The sequence below is a fragment of the Cyrtonyx montezumae genome, unplaced genomic scaffold (assembly GCF_038088225.1).
Source record: "Cyrtonyx montezumae isolate F1298 unplaced genomic scaffold, pur_monq_1.0 scaffold_36, whole genome shotgun sequence".
NCBI classification, from domain to species: Eukaryota; Metazoa; Chordata; class Aves; order Galliformes; family Odontophoridae; genus Cyrtonyx; species Cyrtonyx montezumae.
This window is the reverse complement of record NW_027072041.1, coordinates 2,097,765-2,113,829: the sequence shown is the minus strand read 5'-3', so window position 1 is coordinate 2,113,829 and position 16,065 is coordinate 2,097,765. Positions and strand designations below refer to the sequence as shown.

General features: G+C 35.8%; 1 protein-coding gene across 1 annotated transcript in view; it reads left to right on the top strand.

Annotated features, from left to right (window-relative positions):
- Window positions 1–16,065, top strand: part of CCDC171 (coiled-coil domain containing 171) — a 158,379-nt gene that overhangs the window by 122,818 nt on the left and 19,496 nt on the right. The window contains 1 exon segment of the mRNA XM_065745478.1: window positions 15,071–15,223. Within this exon segment, the coding sequence (XP_065601550.1) occupies window positions 15,071–15,223 (153 nt within the window).

Genomic DNA, 16,065 nt, shown 5'->3' with positions numbered 1-16,065 from the left:
TTTTAAAAGATATTAAATATACCACCCCCAAGATAGAGCCCTGGGGAAATGACCTCTCACCAGCCTCCACCTGGACACAGACTCATTGACCACAGTGATAGTCTGCCTTCAAATCCATATCTCTTATCTAAGGATGTGTCAAAGGCTCTGCACGAGTCTAGGTAGATAATACCATTTATTCTTCCTTTACCCACTGATGCTGTTACTCCCGAGTAGAAGGCCACTAGATTAGTCAGGCACAATCTGCACTTGGTGAAACCATACTGGCTGTCTCAGATCACCAGATCACCTCCTTGTTTTGTGTGCGCCTTAACATAGTTTCTAGAAGGATCTGTTCCATGATCCTCCCAGGCTTCAAGTAAGTCTCATTGGTCTGGTTTATTTTCTAAGTGTTTCCTTCTCTCTTAAAAATGGGAGTGATGGAATGGAGCTTTTTTCCAGTCACTGGGGACTTAATCTGACACCCATGACTTTTCAAATATAATGGAGAACAGTTTAAAAACCACATCAGAAGGTAACTTCTGGAAGGTAACCTGGGATGTCTGTCATCAGGCCCCACAGAATTGTATGCATTCAGTCTGAGTTGGTCTCAGTCTTGCTATTCTCTGTAGTAGGAGGGATTTTGCTTCCCAGCCTTCACCTAGAGATTCAGGGATGTGAGTTTCAGGGATGTCAGAGGCAGAAGAAGCCTGGCCACCAGGAAAGACTGAGGCAAAGATCTTATTGAATACCTCAGACTTCCCATGCCTGTGGAAACCAGTTCACTCTTCTCATTGATCAGACAAGGTACACTCTCCTTGGCCTTTTTCTTCTGACCATTGTACCTGTAGAATCTTTCTCAATCCCCTCTCTGCACACCCAGGCAGCATCCCTGCATTATTCTTTGGCTGCATACTTCTGCTTCCTCTTCTGCATGTACATTTCCTTGCTTTCCTTCCTTCAGTTAGCCCAGCAGATGCTTGTTAGCTATGACAGTTTCCTGCCTCTGCATGTTTTATTATACTGATGGATGAAGAGCTCTTGTCCTCTCTGAAAGGTGTCCGTATAGAGCTGCCAGCTCTGTTCCATTCCTGTGTCCCTAGGGAGAGCTTCCTGAGGGATTTCATGCAACAATTCCTTAAACAGCCAGAAGTTCACTCCTCTGAACTTCAGGATCCCGACTTCAGTTTTTGTCAGGCCCATCTTCCTTAGGGTCACAAATTTTAATGGTGTATGGTCGCTACAACCCAGACTGCCTCCTATCTCAACCTCTTGAATGAGCTCCACTGTGCTGGTGAGCACTAGGTTCAGTAATCACAGAATCGCAGAGCTGTAGGAGTTGGAAGGGACCTCTAGAGATCATCAAGTTTAACCCCCCTGCCAAAGCAGGCTCCCTAGACCAGGTTGCACATCTCTTCTGATTGCTATGTCTAATACCTTGATCAGAAGTTATCCTCAATGTGTTCCAGGAGTCTCCAGGATTGCTTATGGTCTGGCATATTGTTTTCCTAGCAGACATTTGAGTGGTTGAAATTTCCCTCAAAATGAGAGCCTTTTCTTACATTTTCTAACCAATTAAGCAGGCTTGAAGGTTTCAGGATTTGAAAGTCTGTATTTATTATTGTTTATATTACTGTTTGTTGATAAAGTGTAACATTAATGTGTGTTAGCCCAATACAGCTTAAAGCATAAATAGGAAAGGCTTCTTCAAAGTACTAATGATGCTGAAAATCTGGCTTTTGTAATTTGATTTTCACACCACTTCTTTTTGCTGATTATCCATGTTCCTGCTTTCCTCCTCTCTCCACAGCAATTCTTTGTGTGGTCTTTCACTTTCTACCCTCAATGTGCATTTAATCCCCCTCTCCCTCTTCTACATGTTTTCCTCTCCTTATCATTAGCCTATTTCCCTCACTTTCTCATCAGAGTTTCACTTTTTTATTTCTCACCTTCATTCTAAGCCATGAATAGAGTCTATATGAAGGATCCTCATCGGAAATCCTCATAGTAGGTGACAATGATTGTATCTTGTTGAATCTTAGTGAGAGCAAATATTGAAGTCAGTGTCTGTAATCAACTAATTAAATACTGAAAACTGCCTCTTTTTGCCTATGAAGCTTTTTCCCTCCTTTTTTGTAAACATAAATTCCATAAAATCTTTTTAGTCAAGATCTGCTGCTGATTATTCTGAATTCTGAGGTTAGAATATAACCATTTAACCTTTCAGTAACCTTTCTTAATGGAGAAATTTCCTTCTTGACCCTTTGAAGCAATTATGCCCTTGTCCACTTCAAATTTTTCATACATTCATATCTGTGGCATGTGGGTAATCCCTTAAGAATGATCTGCGCGGATATGTAAGAAAGTTCACTCAGTAGATGTGGTGAGGTCACTATGTGTCCAAAGCTGCCTCTCTGAATGAGAGAAGACTCTAAATGCCAGAACTACAAAAAATGAAACAGCATCCAGTAACGGAAAATAAGAAATACATTTACCATAGCACTTTCTTTCTTAGCAAGTACTTCTCAGAAATTTGCGGAATTATCTATGCACAGTATCTTCAGAAAGGGAAAGATTTTATCAGGTTTTATCACTGTGAGCCCATGCAATAGGATTTAATAAAGCAATAGATTTTATTACATATGTATCTTAGTTACGGGAACACAATCAAAACTTTTTACATTAATTACACTTAAACAACAAAAAAAAAACAAAAAACAATTCTTCAGATGCTGAATATTTGTCTAGTCTTTTTCAATTAACTACTTAGTATTCCATCTTTATAGAACATATCCTAACACATTTGTTTTTCTTACTGATAGTTTACAGAATGAACTTCTAAAGAAAAATGCACTATATTAGTGCTGTCATTTTGTATTGGAATCAAGGGAGACATTTCTGCCCAGATACTGCATTTAGTGGGCCTGATAGTTAAAGACTTGGAAAAGGAAGGGTTATCTACAACTTGAGTGAGTTTATTATGGCTTAGTGATTTGCTGATTGATTTCATTTGCTGTCAGTTAAGGCTTTCTTAATGTCAGTTTTCTTTGCATAATGCCTTGAAATAAAGACTGATAAAGTTCTTCAGATTGATGCCGCTTACAGAAACTGACCCTGATTTGCCCTTCTGCATGACAATATAAGTGACAGCATTAGAGGAAAATACAGCAATGAATATGCAACTTAAGGATTAAGTAAAACACGGTAAACCTTTCAGAATATAAAACTAAGCATTAAAAAATGGCTGTTCTGATAGTTTCACAGTTGTTCTTTATCTAAGAAATAGGCTAGAGTAACATCCTATATATGTGTATATATGTATATATGTGTGTGCATATATATATATGTATATATTTGTATATATGCATATGTACCTACATGTGCTTATATACATATGTGTACTACTGAAGTGAAACTCAGGGGATGAGTTTTGAAAAGATTTGAAGTTAAATTTTTCCCTCAAATTTGACTAATTTGTCACAGATTTATTGCCTATGCATAAAGAACTTGTGTGTGTGCATTGGTAAATTGTGGCTTATAAATTCACATCTTTTTACTTAAGAGTTTTCTCTTTCAGACAATTACCTTGCAAAAATTGTAACAAAGTACTTAGAAACTATTATCTCGATTTTTCAGTTACTGAATTGTTTGATGGTCTAGTGATGTGTACTCCTAGAATTCTAAGGTCAAAATTTCCGTCACCTTTATTAGACTTCGAAAAGCAAAATAATAATAATAATAATAAAATAAAATAAAAAAAGCTTGAAAAATTCTTGTACAATGCAGTATCCAACTTTATTATAATCTTCCTTAACTCTTCCTTTGTTTTGGTTTCTTCCTGTTAGAAGCAAAACAGTATTAAGAACACAGTGTCTAACGAGAAAAGGGAGAAGGCTAGAGAGTGCTAAATTAATGGAAAGAGGAGTGTGGAACTATTTTGTAAACTTGAATCATAAGGATATATACAGCCTGTACATTGCCATTCTTACCTGCAAAGGACTGAATATCTTCTGGCTTCTGAAAAAATAATGTAAATGGAAAGACTATCATTAATTTATCATCCTGGAACCTTGATAGAACTCGTATTCAGATTCCTTTGAATGGATTCCACATTATAATCTGTTTTTTCAAAATACACTTCTAAAATAAAGACCAAGAGGAAGCAATCACCCATTCCATCTGTAAAGCCAACTCTCAATGCCCACTTAATGCTTGAAGATTGTAATTTAGTTCTGACTTCTTCCTGTTGAGAGGCAGATTGTGCAATCTGTTCCAGTACCAGTACCTGTTTAAACATTCCCCTCTTCCTGATCCTAGCACAGTTGACAAAAACTAAAAGGAGAGGTAAGAGAGAAAAACATAATGCCCTCACTACTTCCTTTAGTCCCAGATTTTCCCTTAGCTTCCTGTTCTGAAGTGAATTCCTTTTAAAAATAAATTCCATGTTGAGACAGATTACAAGCTGAAGTTTAAGTTCTGAATTTTCTTCAACTGCTTGCAGTGACCACAAGACTGGATTTTGAGCACTGAGTCTCCTACATGTCAAAATGTGATGTTTGTCTGTACCTTGGCAAAGGTCACTACTCTAGATGCTTGATTTGTTCTGCATTTATTCCGTGTGAGACTTGCTTCACATTCTACTCCTTTGGGAAATAGACTGTGGGACTGAGTAAACATTTAATGCCTGGAGGGCACATAGGCTGGCAGTAAATCTCATTGTCCCAGCTTATAAACATGTTAAAGAGGGGGAAGTAAACAAAGGAAAAAGTACAAGAAACAAGACTTAAATGTCTCCAAAATCTCTCCCACTCTCCAACATTTCAGTTCAAGTACCTCTTGAAACAAAGGTCATACTTTCCTATTCAGTGGCTTTCTGTGTTTCTTTCTTGAATTTACTGTTTCATTGTTCTTTGAATTCACCTGAAGTTAACTAGAAAGAGCTTCCAAAGCTTAACTACATACTTTCTGAAAAATATGTTCAGTGTTTGTTTTGAAAATTGTTTCTGTTACTTCTTTTAATGTTCTCTCATTTTTGTAATAAAGAAAGTGCATAATTATTCCTACTTCACCTCCTTTATGCTACTTGTGCTTTGACATCATCTGTCATAATCTCTCACTCCTTTACCCGTCACCTCTTTTCAGGTAAGTTTCACAGTTTTCAAATTAGAAGGTGAAAAACATTAGAAATCATCTATAGTTTCTAGATTTAGTTAGTAGTAGAAGGAATTTTTTTTGTGCTACCATTATCCATAGGAACAGTCACTCATCAATGATCTGTAGTGGTCCAGCTCTGAAAAATGAGCAAGTAAGTAGTGAGCTTCTTGAAACAGTTGATGTCGGAGGTAGTTCATAGAATGCTTTCCTTTAGGGTGTTTACAAGTTAGTATAACCTGAAATATGTGGATTGCAAGTAGTCCCCCTGGTTTGTCTTCCTTCAAGGTTGCTGCAAAAACACATGATGTTGAGGTGCCTGCAGCCATTAGCAAATCTGATGGAAAAAAAAAAAAACAACAACAAAGAAAAAAAACAGACTAAAAAGGATTTTCTCTATCTATTTATCATACTTTGCTCTAGGATATGTTACTTCTAATCCTTCTGCTAAATAATACTTTATGCTCTCTTGGCCAATTCATCTCACAAGTGCCTATCTGACATAGTTTTGTACCTCCAGTGTTCCTAAAAACATCCAATAATTCAAATAGTCACGATGTCTTCTTTTCTTAGGCTTCTTAAGAATTGGATCCAGTTGCTGACTAGTTGCTGGCCAGATAGGAGAATGGACCTTAATAACTTGACTTCTAGGCAAATTATTTTAATTACTGTCTGTGGTCTGATGATACTTTTCCATTTAATACAAAAACACTTAGTGAATTTACAGAAGAAAGTAAAAGATCAACATCTTCCAAAAGATTATGTAAAAAAGCAAGATATTCAGATAGCACTTCTTTGACTGGTTGATCTGAATGTGGACAACCTGAGTTCTGCCAGTGAAAGAGTTATTCTCTTCTCTTTGTCTTTTAAGTAGTTCTGAGTAAGCAACTTTCTCTCTTAGCTTGTTGACTTTTTCACAGAAGTGGCTTTAAACCCAGTCTAGTTTTCAGCATATGTTGATAAGAATTTACCCCCCTGAGTTTAAGTAATCCATCTTCTGTATGACTAATACCATCGATGTAGGCAAACTAGCTCCCATTTAATGTGTACAAAGGGTTGTTTTTGCCCAGGGCCTTAGTGGGAATTCTTGTTCTTCCAAGTCAGTTGATAGCAAGGGCTTACAATTGGGCTTTAATTTGGTATTATATATCCTTCAAAAACCCACAGCACCTAAGAAAGTTTATGTTTCTTTTTTGCTAGTTAGTGACGACATAGTTGTTATTTTGTTGATCATTCTCTTCAGAAGCTGAGAATACCCATCTTGTCTTTTCATTCCTAAAAACTGGATCTCCTGTGCAGACCCTTGACTTACTTTATGACAAAATTGACTTTCAGAAGGATTTGGACTATTTTCTTCCCTTCTTCAAAAACTTCTTATGCTATGTTGCCCCTCATGATGATATCATCAGGGTACTGCAGGTGTTCAGGTATTTCCCATTCTTCCATTATAATCTGGATCAATCCATGGCAAATAGTAGCGCTGTGTTTTCAGTTCTGGGGCAGTCAGTTCCAGATGGTGTGTCTTAATTTAGACCTTGATAGTTCACTACTAGCCTCCATTCTCCATTGGACATTCACACTGGTTATATGGGACTATTAAAGGTGAGCAAGTTTTTCTGATTACTCCTTGGCTCTTCAGTTGATAAAACAATTTATGGATTGGGATCAGGGAATCTCAGTCGTTGTGATATTGCCACTGGTGCACCGCTGTGATATAGCAGTCAATACATGCTGCTCTTTAACCCTCAGCAAATTCACAACAGGAGGTTCTCCAAAAGAAATAACAGTTCTCATGTCTGTTCAGCCTACCAGAAGGGAACCTTGTCACTCCTAACTAATCCTAACTGCAACATGGATTGTCTTCATGTTTTTGCATTAAAAGTACAAAGTGGACAAGATTTCCCTCTGCTTTTGTAAGATGCTTTATCTAATTCAGTCTGAAGATGTTTTAAACTAAAATTAGGAATTGGACTTGATGGCTTACGGGCTCTCCCATTTCCTCAGGAAGCATTTCTTTTCTGAAAGAGTGGTCAGGCACTGGAATGGCCTGCCTAGGGAGGTGGTTGAGGCACCATCCCTAGCGCTGTTCAAGAAGCGTTTAGATGAGGTGCTAAAGGACTTAATTTAGTAGTTGGGTAGAGATAGTGATAGGAGGATGGTTGGACTAGATGATCTTATAGTTCCTTTCCAACCTTATGAACTTATGAACTTATGAACTTCTATGACTGACAAACTGCTTTCCTGTGTCCAGGAAGGAAGGGAAATAGCTCTAGTCAAAATGTTTAAGAAAATCTCTGTACTGAACCTAGATTTTCTGAGATGATGATTTTCATCTGTTGGGGTCAGTGACAGACCTCTGCAGTGATTAACACGAAATTGTTGTTAAAACTGATTTTTTAATGAGTATTTAAAGAGATTTATAAAAAATCTCAGTAGCATGTATTTCCCTGTAGAACATTTTCCTTACTAAAACGAATAGAAATTTGTCTTAAAAAATGAAGTGTCCTTTAAAACCAGTGAAAGAACTGTATTTTCATTTTCAATAAATTAATTGCTACTAATATGTTAACAAATAGTCTTATATTAGTTACTTTGTTTAGATAGTTCGTACACGGCATTTCAGAAATTTTAAGATCTAGCATTTTACCTTCCATCTGAAGTTCTTTTGTTATCTCAGACTTTCCTGTTTAATAATTTCATAGATTAATGTGTGCTTTTGTCCACACTTTAAATTATTCTCATCATTGAATTCTCATATGCATACAAATACAATTAATCCATTAAATTTCAGAAAGTTATGTCTTTTTGTTTAGGTATCATTTATTTATAAAAATGTTACAGTTTTGCTTATGTAGGATATCCTGTCTATAGAGACTAGTGTCATAAGAGTGAGGATGAATATGTTTATTGATTCTGTTTCTATAGACTTGATTGTGAAATGGAATTTTTTACTTCAGCTTTTTTACATCTTTTCTGGTTCTAAGATGTCATTGCAATATACCAATAGCAATATGATCCAGTTACAACAACTTCTACTTCCACTTGACATTTCACATGGATTTTGATGAAGTTTTAATCTCACATCACCTCAAGACTGAATACCTGATAGGACAGTGCAGGTTTTTGAATAAAACTGCATCCTGACATTTCTATTACAACTACTACTGGTTAGTTCCTTTTATTAGTGGCAGTAGGTTGTGCTCGCTTTAGGGAGATTTTCATGCTTTTATTTGAGGTACTTTTCACACTGAGTCTCATTTTCAGTGACTAGCTGTCCCTCTTTCTTTCATCCCTGCCTAGAATATATATGCAGCAAGAGAAACTTGAAGGAAATACACTGGCCAACAGTACACTTCTTTCAGTTGCCATTTCTTTCTTGCCAGAACTATCGTCTTGAAATTACCTTTCCCCCCACAGAATAAAATATTCTTTTTGTACTTGCACTGTGCAGAAGACGAGAAGGTGTACACTGTATTCATAGTGTTTCCTTTAGCTGCAGTTTAAACTGTGTGTTCTTTTGGGAAGCAATCATTTTTTCGTTATGTCTGTCATGCAAGTACACTTGGCTTAGTGCTATAGATAGTGAGAACAATCTTCCACATGTATTACCAGCCTATACCTGCCTATATTCCTTGATCTTCTGATTTGCTTACATAATCTATTACTGCGTATTGAAGGGTACAGGAAGCTGATTTGCTATAAAAATTTTAAGGATCCTTTCTGTGTGCTCATACCAACAGACTCATTGCCTAATGGTCTTAATCTATCACTTTCCAGATCAATGTTACTTTTGAAACTACTACACTTTGTAATAATTTTCTTGGCAATTGTTGTTATGCCCATCCACTGTGGTTTCCAGTAGAAGCGCTTTCCCTTCAGTCTCCATTTCAAAGCTCCCTTTTCAATTTTCTTGTAGGAAGTCATGTCATTACCTCTTGCAGAGAATCTAGCCTTTTATTTAGAGCTTCATTCCCTTGGGCAACCCTCCTGAGACCTTTGGGGTAAAGTAATTGTTATTGAAGCAAAGGAGATAGAGTTAGGCCCTGTGTGTGGCACTGAGTCAGCTTTGGTTGGGGGAAAAAAATAGTTGTAACAGAACTGACCTGCTTTTTGGCACATTTAAATTGTGCCTGCCACGCTTGAATGGAACTCAACAAAAAGTTTAGTGTTGAAATGAAATACAAGGAGAATAGATCATTAAAGAAGTGCCAAACAGCTGCAAAAGTTCAATTTTTGCTGAATGCTTTTTCCCTTGAGGTTTTTTTTCTGATGTCTTAGAAGCTGCTGTATTTACATCCTCCACTGATGTTGCCACTAGATATTTTGGCCAGGGTAGCCAGGGCAGCCAGAATGGGATTTCAAATGCTAAAATATCTGGGGGAAATAAGTTCTAATCCTTTCTTCTCTAAATCTAGATCTTCTAAATCTGTAATAAATGGTCTGAATTTTGGCCTCTGGAAAACAAAATTAATTGGAATATGTTTTGTTTTGTGGACTTTTTAAACTGATCTTATTTATACCACTTTGAATCAATGCAGTAATGACAGGCACTCTGTAAGTGATCCATTAAATGTGTAGAACTCTAATCTGAGGAGCTGTTTTCACACAAGTTGCCTTTGCCTGCATTGCACTTCAGCCAAATTCTGTACCATAAATAAAATTCCCAGTCTTTTCAGATTCCCATCTAAGCACCTTGTTATACTAAAGTTAATCTTTCATTCTTCTGAAGTTTATTCATCATTCCTTCTCTTGTTCTTTTTCATCTTTTTGTTTATGTTGCCCTCAGGTAAATTTACTACCTGCTAACATTCTTTTTAGTTCTGAATTTCCTGAAGGAAAGAATTTCCTGAAGGGAGAACCTAACAGGCAAATGTTAATTTTGACTTTTTATTAATACATTTTATTAAAATTTTATTATCTTTTTTATTTTTTTAACAAATTGTGTGAAGTAGATAATTTTATTTTCCTGGCTGCCGTATATGCTGTAGTAAATGCAGTGCTTACATTGTCGGGCTGTTAGTCTGTTTGATACCTTTTTATTATCAGCATTTCACACCAGGTCACTTTTTAACCAGGAGATACAGTTCTAGGACAACAGTAGGCCCAGTAAGATCACTGGACTCATATATTATGGATGTTAAAATAAAGAAACTGGTTCTTAATCACTACGTATTTTATTTGTAACTTCAAAGTGGTCTAAGACTTTATGTGGTTACTTCAATTTGAAGTTATTTAGAATTCATAATCCAAATTAAAATGCTTTGTTTCAAACTGTGTTCATTCTCAGAAGAGTACTAAGGATGAGCAAGACAATACATACAGTGTTTTCATCTGGTATGAAAATTCCGTTTTTGTAATGTATAATAAACATTACAACTTTGATGAGAGATCTGCTCATTTGCATATACTGTTCTGTATATTTCCTGCAACATTTCTGTTGTAACTGAATTCAGAACAACTGTAGTTTGAATAGCTGCTGAATTTCATAAATTAATAAATAAAATAAGGCTTGAATTTCTTCTCATGTTTCATGTTCCTTAAAAATTGCTATTCAATTTAGTAAACTAGTACTGCTTAGTACAATGCCTTTTTGCTCTTCAAGTAAAGTACTCTTTGTTATGCCTTCTTTGTTATGTCTGCATTGAAATAAACCTCATCTGCTAATTTCACTTAAAGCATGTTAGATTTTTGTTAAATTTCATGTATGTTCTCTTTCTATCTATTTGCATCACCTATCTTCAGAGTATTACCGCATCACCTGTAGGTGGCTGTGCACATTGTTTTGCCTTGTCTTGTGGCCTTCTTTCAAGAAACTGGAGAGGCAAGTAAAAGTATGAGGTGTGAAATATTCAGAATCTTCAGAGTATATTTCCTATTCCTATTTCCTAACAAAACAAGATCTGAAATACAAAATAATTAGTTCATTTATCACACAAATATCATTTTTTTAAACATTTTTTTAAATTTTCTGTTTCATTTCAAAGATAGCTTCATTGTTTATTGGGATTTCTAGACCAAAACACTGTCTTAAACAAACAAACAAAATCCTTAGATGTGTACTTAGGTTTAAAATAACTTGCCCATTAAAAACATTTGAAAAAGAGACTCTGGCGCTGTTGCAAATTATATACCCAGCCCAGCACCTTCATCAGAAAAGCATTTGTTCATGGGATTTCCTCTCCACATGCAGGACTTTGCACTTTTCCTAGTAGTACTTCCTGAGGTTCTTGTCAACACTTCTCCAACCTGCCACAGTCCCACTGTTTGGTGGCATAACTTTCTGGTATATATCCAAGCTTTTTGTCATAAGTAAACTTACTCAGCCCCATTGTCCTCAATACTAATGAAAACGTTAAAGAGGACTGGGCCCAGTATTGCCTCTTGGGGTAAAAAGTCAAGTGTGACTTCCCTTTGCAGATTCATGCTGAGTACTCTCGCTGATTTTCTTTTCTTTTTTGACCCTGGAAATAGTTTCCAGGATTAGATAGTCCATCGCCTTCCCAGGGACTGAAATGAGAATCCTGTAGTTCACTTGGTCCTTCTTCTTGCCCTTCTTGAAGATAATAATGGTGTTAACTTTCCTTCAATATTCAGGCACTTTTCCCAGTCACCATGAGTAATGACAGATTATTGAGAGTGGCCTCACAACGACATCTACCATTTCCCTCAGCATCTGCAGGCGCAGTTTGACACTAGACTGATGCTTCCTTCAATGTTATGAATATATTTTTATCCTGTGAATTGCAGCTAGTTGTTTGGGAAAATCATGCTACTGTTTACATAAAGATGCTTATCTCCTGACTTGGATTTAGAGCACTCTCATGGTTTCATGATGTCTGTTTTCTTTGTGACAAACACCAAGACACGTCCGACAGTGTAAAGACTTCTGCCATTATAACTTTCTTGTACTATTTCAGTAACGTATGATGTAGAACTTTAATTAATATTGAAATCATTATAAAATGGAAGATTAGGTGGAATAAAAGAAAAGAGAAGATATCGCTAAAAAAAGAACAGTTTAATGGACTACTTCTTCTTTGCAGAGTAATTCATTAAAATTAGTATTGTTAAAAGAGGCAAACTTTTGTAAATGTTAACCACAGTTAAGTCACATCCCATGTTCCATCCTTCAGATGGCTTTGTAATCACAGAATTACAGAATGGTCGGAGTTGGAAGGGACATCTGGAAGTCACCCAGCCCAGCCCTTCTGCTCAGACAGGGCTAGCAGTCAGTAATATTTAAAAATAATATTCTCCAGCCTTACGATTGCTATATCCTCCTTTGTTAAGTCGTCCCACTACTCAACTGTCTGAAAAGGTTTTAACTTTTAAAGTGGTCTGAGTTGCATTAATACTGGATGTTATAAGGTTCAGGGATCACTACATTTGGCCTTTTTGAATAATTTTCTGATGTATTTTCAAAAACAGTTTTTATTTATAATAGAAGACAAATTTGTATTATTTCAGATGTTCTATTCCCAGTTTGCATGTCACTACATTTCCATTGCACTTAAAACAGGAAGTCCTTGCTTAAATACAAATCCTGCAGATATATCTGAATGTCAAATTTTGTGCTATAAAAATTCATCAGGAGAGTTGCTGAAGTATCTTACATCTTATTGCTCTGTATACATAAGAATAAAAGAAGTTCTCCTTAGCAGGAGAACAACAGATTTCTTCATAGCAAGACATCCCTTCTCTGAAATTCTGTTAACAGACATTGTTGATCGTTGAACAGTTTTCAGAGCTGCAGATCTGTTTGTATCTGTAAGCCACTAATAGAAATCTAAACTAAACTGCTGGGCTCTAGTAGAGATGTGTTTAATTGTTATTTGATAGATCTTATAACATGCAGGTGACTGGGTTCTCTTCCCATTCTATGTGTATCAAGCTTTCTAGCCAGTTAAACTTGCACCGCAAAAAACAGATTTGTGACTCAGAATGTGACTGACATGAGTTACAGAAAATCATATGTAAATTAATGCCTTCCAATGGCACACCTAAAATCCCAGTGTATATGCCATTCTCCCAGTGACATTTAAAACAAACGTTCTGCACACTCATTATCAAGGATTCCATGTCACCCATTGGAAGACCCAAAAACATTGTTTTCCCTAACCTGACCCTGAATGAGAGAAATCCAAGCTGACCCTGACTCTTTGCTAGGGAGCTGCAATATATTGTAAAGAATGCATACCCAGGGTGCATAAAAGCTGCTTTCCACATTGTTAAAGAATTGTAAATAACTGAGAAATTGCTTCCTTCTGGACTAAAAAAAAATCTACATGTAGTAGAAGAAAGTTTGCCATACCTGAAAATAAAAGCTGGAGAATGAATATGTTTTCCCTAGATTGAAAATTTTTGGACTTGTTAAAGAAGAGAGCAAATGAAATAGCTGAGTTAAGCAGCAAGGAATTTATACTGCTATTTCAGATAACTGCATGAGCTTATTGTTCCTTTACAAGTGTAGAATGAATCTGTGTAGATTAGCAGCTTCACTAACTTTGTTGGAGTGGAGATGAAGGGAAGAGGGTAAGGAACCCTCTTGATGTATTCCAATTTAGTGATACTTTCAAATATCATGACGGAAATAATCAAAGGAACATATAGATTTTTTTCTGTAAGACACAGCTTGTTGTGACATATTGGTATAATCCTTCCTTATGAGTCACAGACCCACTCCACAGAGGTATTTCAACATATGTCTGATATTTAACATATGGGCAATTGCTATATGAAAGCTCTCGTGCAGTTTTATATGGTGTGTGAGTTGTATCCACATTCTTGCTTATTATTGTTTGTGAAGAGCTGCAGCATTTTAGTGAAGTTAAATATAAATGAAACAGTTTTAAACTTCAGGATCTGAGCTCACAGAAGCAGATTTATAGAACTGTGTGCATCTTCTTCCAGGACTAGCACTACAGTATGTAAAATATTTTGGATATTCTTTCTAAAGAGAAAATATATCATGGCATTAATTTACCACTGCTGTTTTCTAAATTTGACAACAAAGTAATTTGATTGACTTCAGCTATGCTTTTTTTCTCAAAAGCAGTAGTGTGTTTGAAAATAAAGGAAAACAGTAAAAATCTTTGCGAATACATGCTTGTGATACTGTTTATTTTTGCCTATCTTACCGAATTACATTCAAAAGAGCAATTTCATATCACCTGAAATATGTTCATACAGTAGAAACTGACTACAACTCATTTCAGAAGGGAAAACTGTAACCTGTAAAATATGATTAACCAGTTGTTAAGAAGTCCAATAATCTCAACAGTGTTACACTATTTAGGACAGATATGAGTTTACCAGTACTGCCAAATCATTTGTACTCTCATGTGCTGCTAACTTTATTATCAGTCTGATCAATATTACATGGTTGGGATATTCTTCTGCTGTATACATGAAAACAATTATATTTTCCCAGCTATATTGTAATCAGATTATTTACTTTTACAGATCTGTATGTTTACTCTTTTTCTTTTGATTCTGTTAAATTAATTTTCTTTTTTAACATGGAATGGGAGGGTTAGTAATTAAACTCATTTTGATAGTAGGAACATTAACTTGAAACTGTGTAGTGGTCTTTGTGGAAATAAATTGATATAGTGCTTTCTTATATTTAAAAGTAGTGTCAACTGCTCAGTGCTGTACCAGGTATTTGAAAACAGTTCATCCTCACCTTTTAATTAGGGTGCACTACCGTTTACTTTCATTTAATGCTAGTAGTCCATAAGATGATAGAAGGAAAACAAGGACCCATGTAAGATCTTTAGGTCCTGAGACTGAAATTCTGCCTGCCTTCCATCTTTTTTTCTTTTGTTCGTTTGTTTTTGATTAATAAAGTTTAGCTCTTATGTAATAGATTTGGATGTATGCTATTTGGCCTTTTTTGTATAACCTGCCTGTTACTGATTATTTATTTTATTTTTTAAAGGCCATGATTAAAAGTTTTGTAGATGTCTACCAACTTGCAAGTTCCAGAGTTGACCTGTTAGTGAAAGAGACAGCACCTCATCAGCTTCTCGCTGCAGCCTCAATGTCCAAGCTTCCCACAGCTTGCCTTCATGAAAGTGGTGGTTTAGAACTGGTAAGTCTTCCTTTAAACTACTTTTTTTGGTCATTTGTATTTCCTGACCATACTGCATAGTTTCTACAGGGTGCAGTAGCTTTTCATTATAAAGACACTAGATCAGTAAAAACAGTGGCAACATAAACATTCAGAGACTTTTTCAGAAGAGAAATATTTAACATAAGAATCAGTAGTATCTTACTGAAGATACTACTGTATCTTCTTCAAGGACCTGATCTTGCCACTGTCGCTGGAAAGTACACATTTGAATTTTGAACCTGAAGAATTAAACTGTCGAAAGATATAGTACCTTAGGAAAACATAATGTTGTTAATGGTTCGTATAAGTTCAATATTAATTAGTATACATGATTTTTTGTAGACAATTGTGATAAATTATGCATCTCAGTAAAGGAAAATACTGTGATCCAGTTACACGGATAAATAAATCATTAATTTCTAAAATGTTGTCCACAAGGATACTTGATCTTGTTTAAGGCTATAAAGGTGCTTCTTCAGAACTGGGGACTGTTTCTAAGGTGATTATTGAATGCAGATATATTTGTGCCACACATGCAGGTGGCTAGACATGTAAATAAATAAACGGTGTAAATTTGTAGCCAGATATGTCTAGAATGAGGCTAAGTTGTGCCATTTGCAGACTTGATGTGTTTTTTCTCCATATTTCTTTACTTTTTGATACAAGATTAAGAGGAAATCTTAAATCTTTAAAGGCATTTTTTTTTGTTTTGTTTCTCTACTTCCTCCTATTTTTGACTCTTGTGTTGCAAAGAACCATGAAGAAAATGAGGATTGTTTTCTTTTCTTTTTGAAAGAGAAGATCCTCAAGGGGAGAGATGT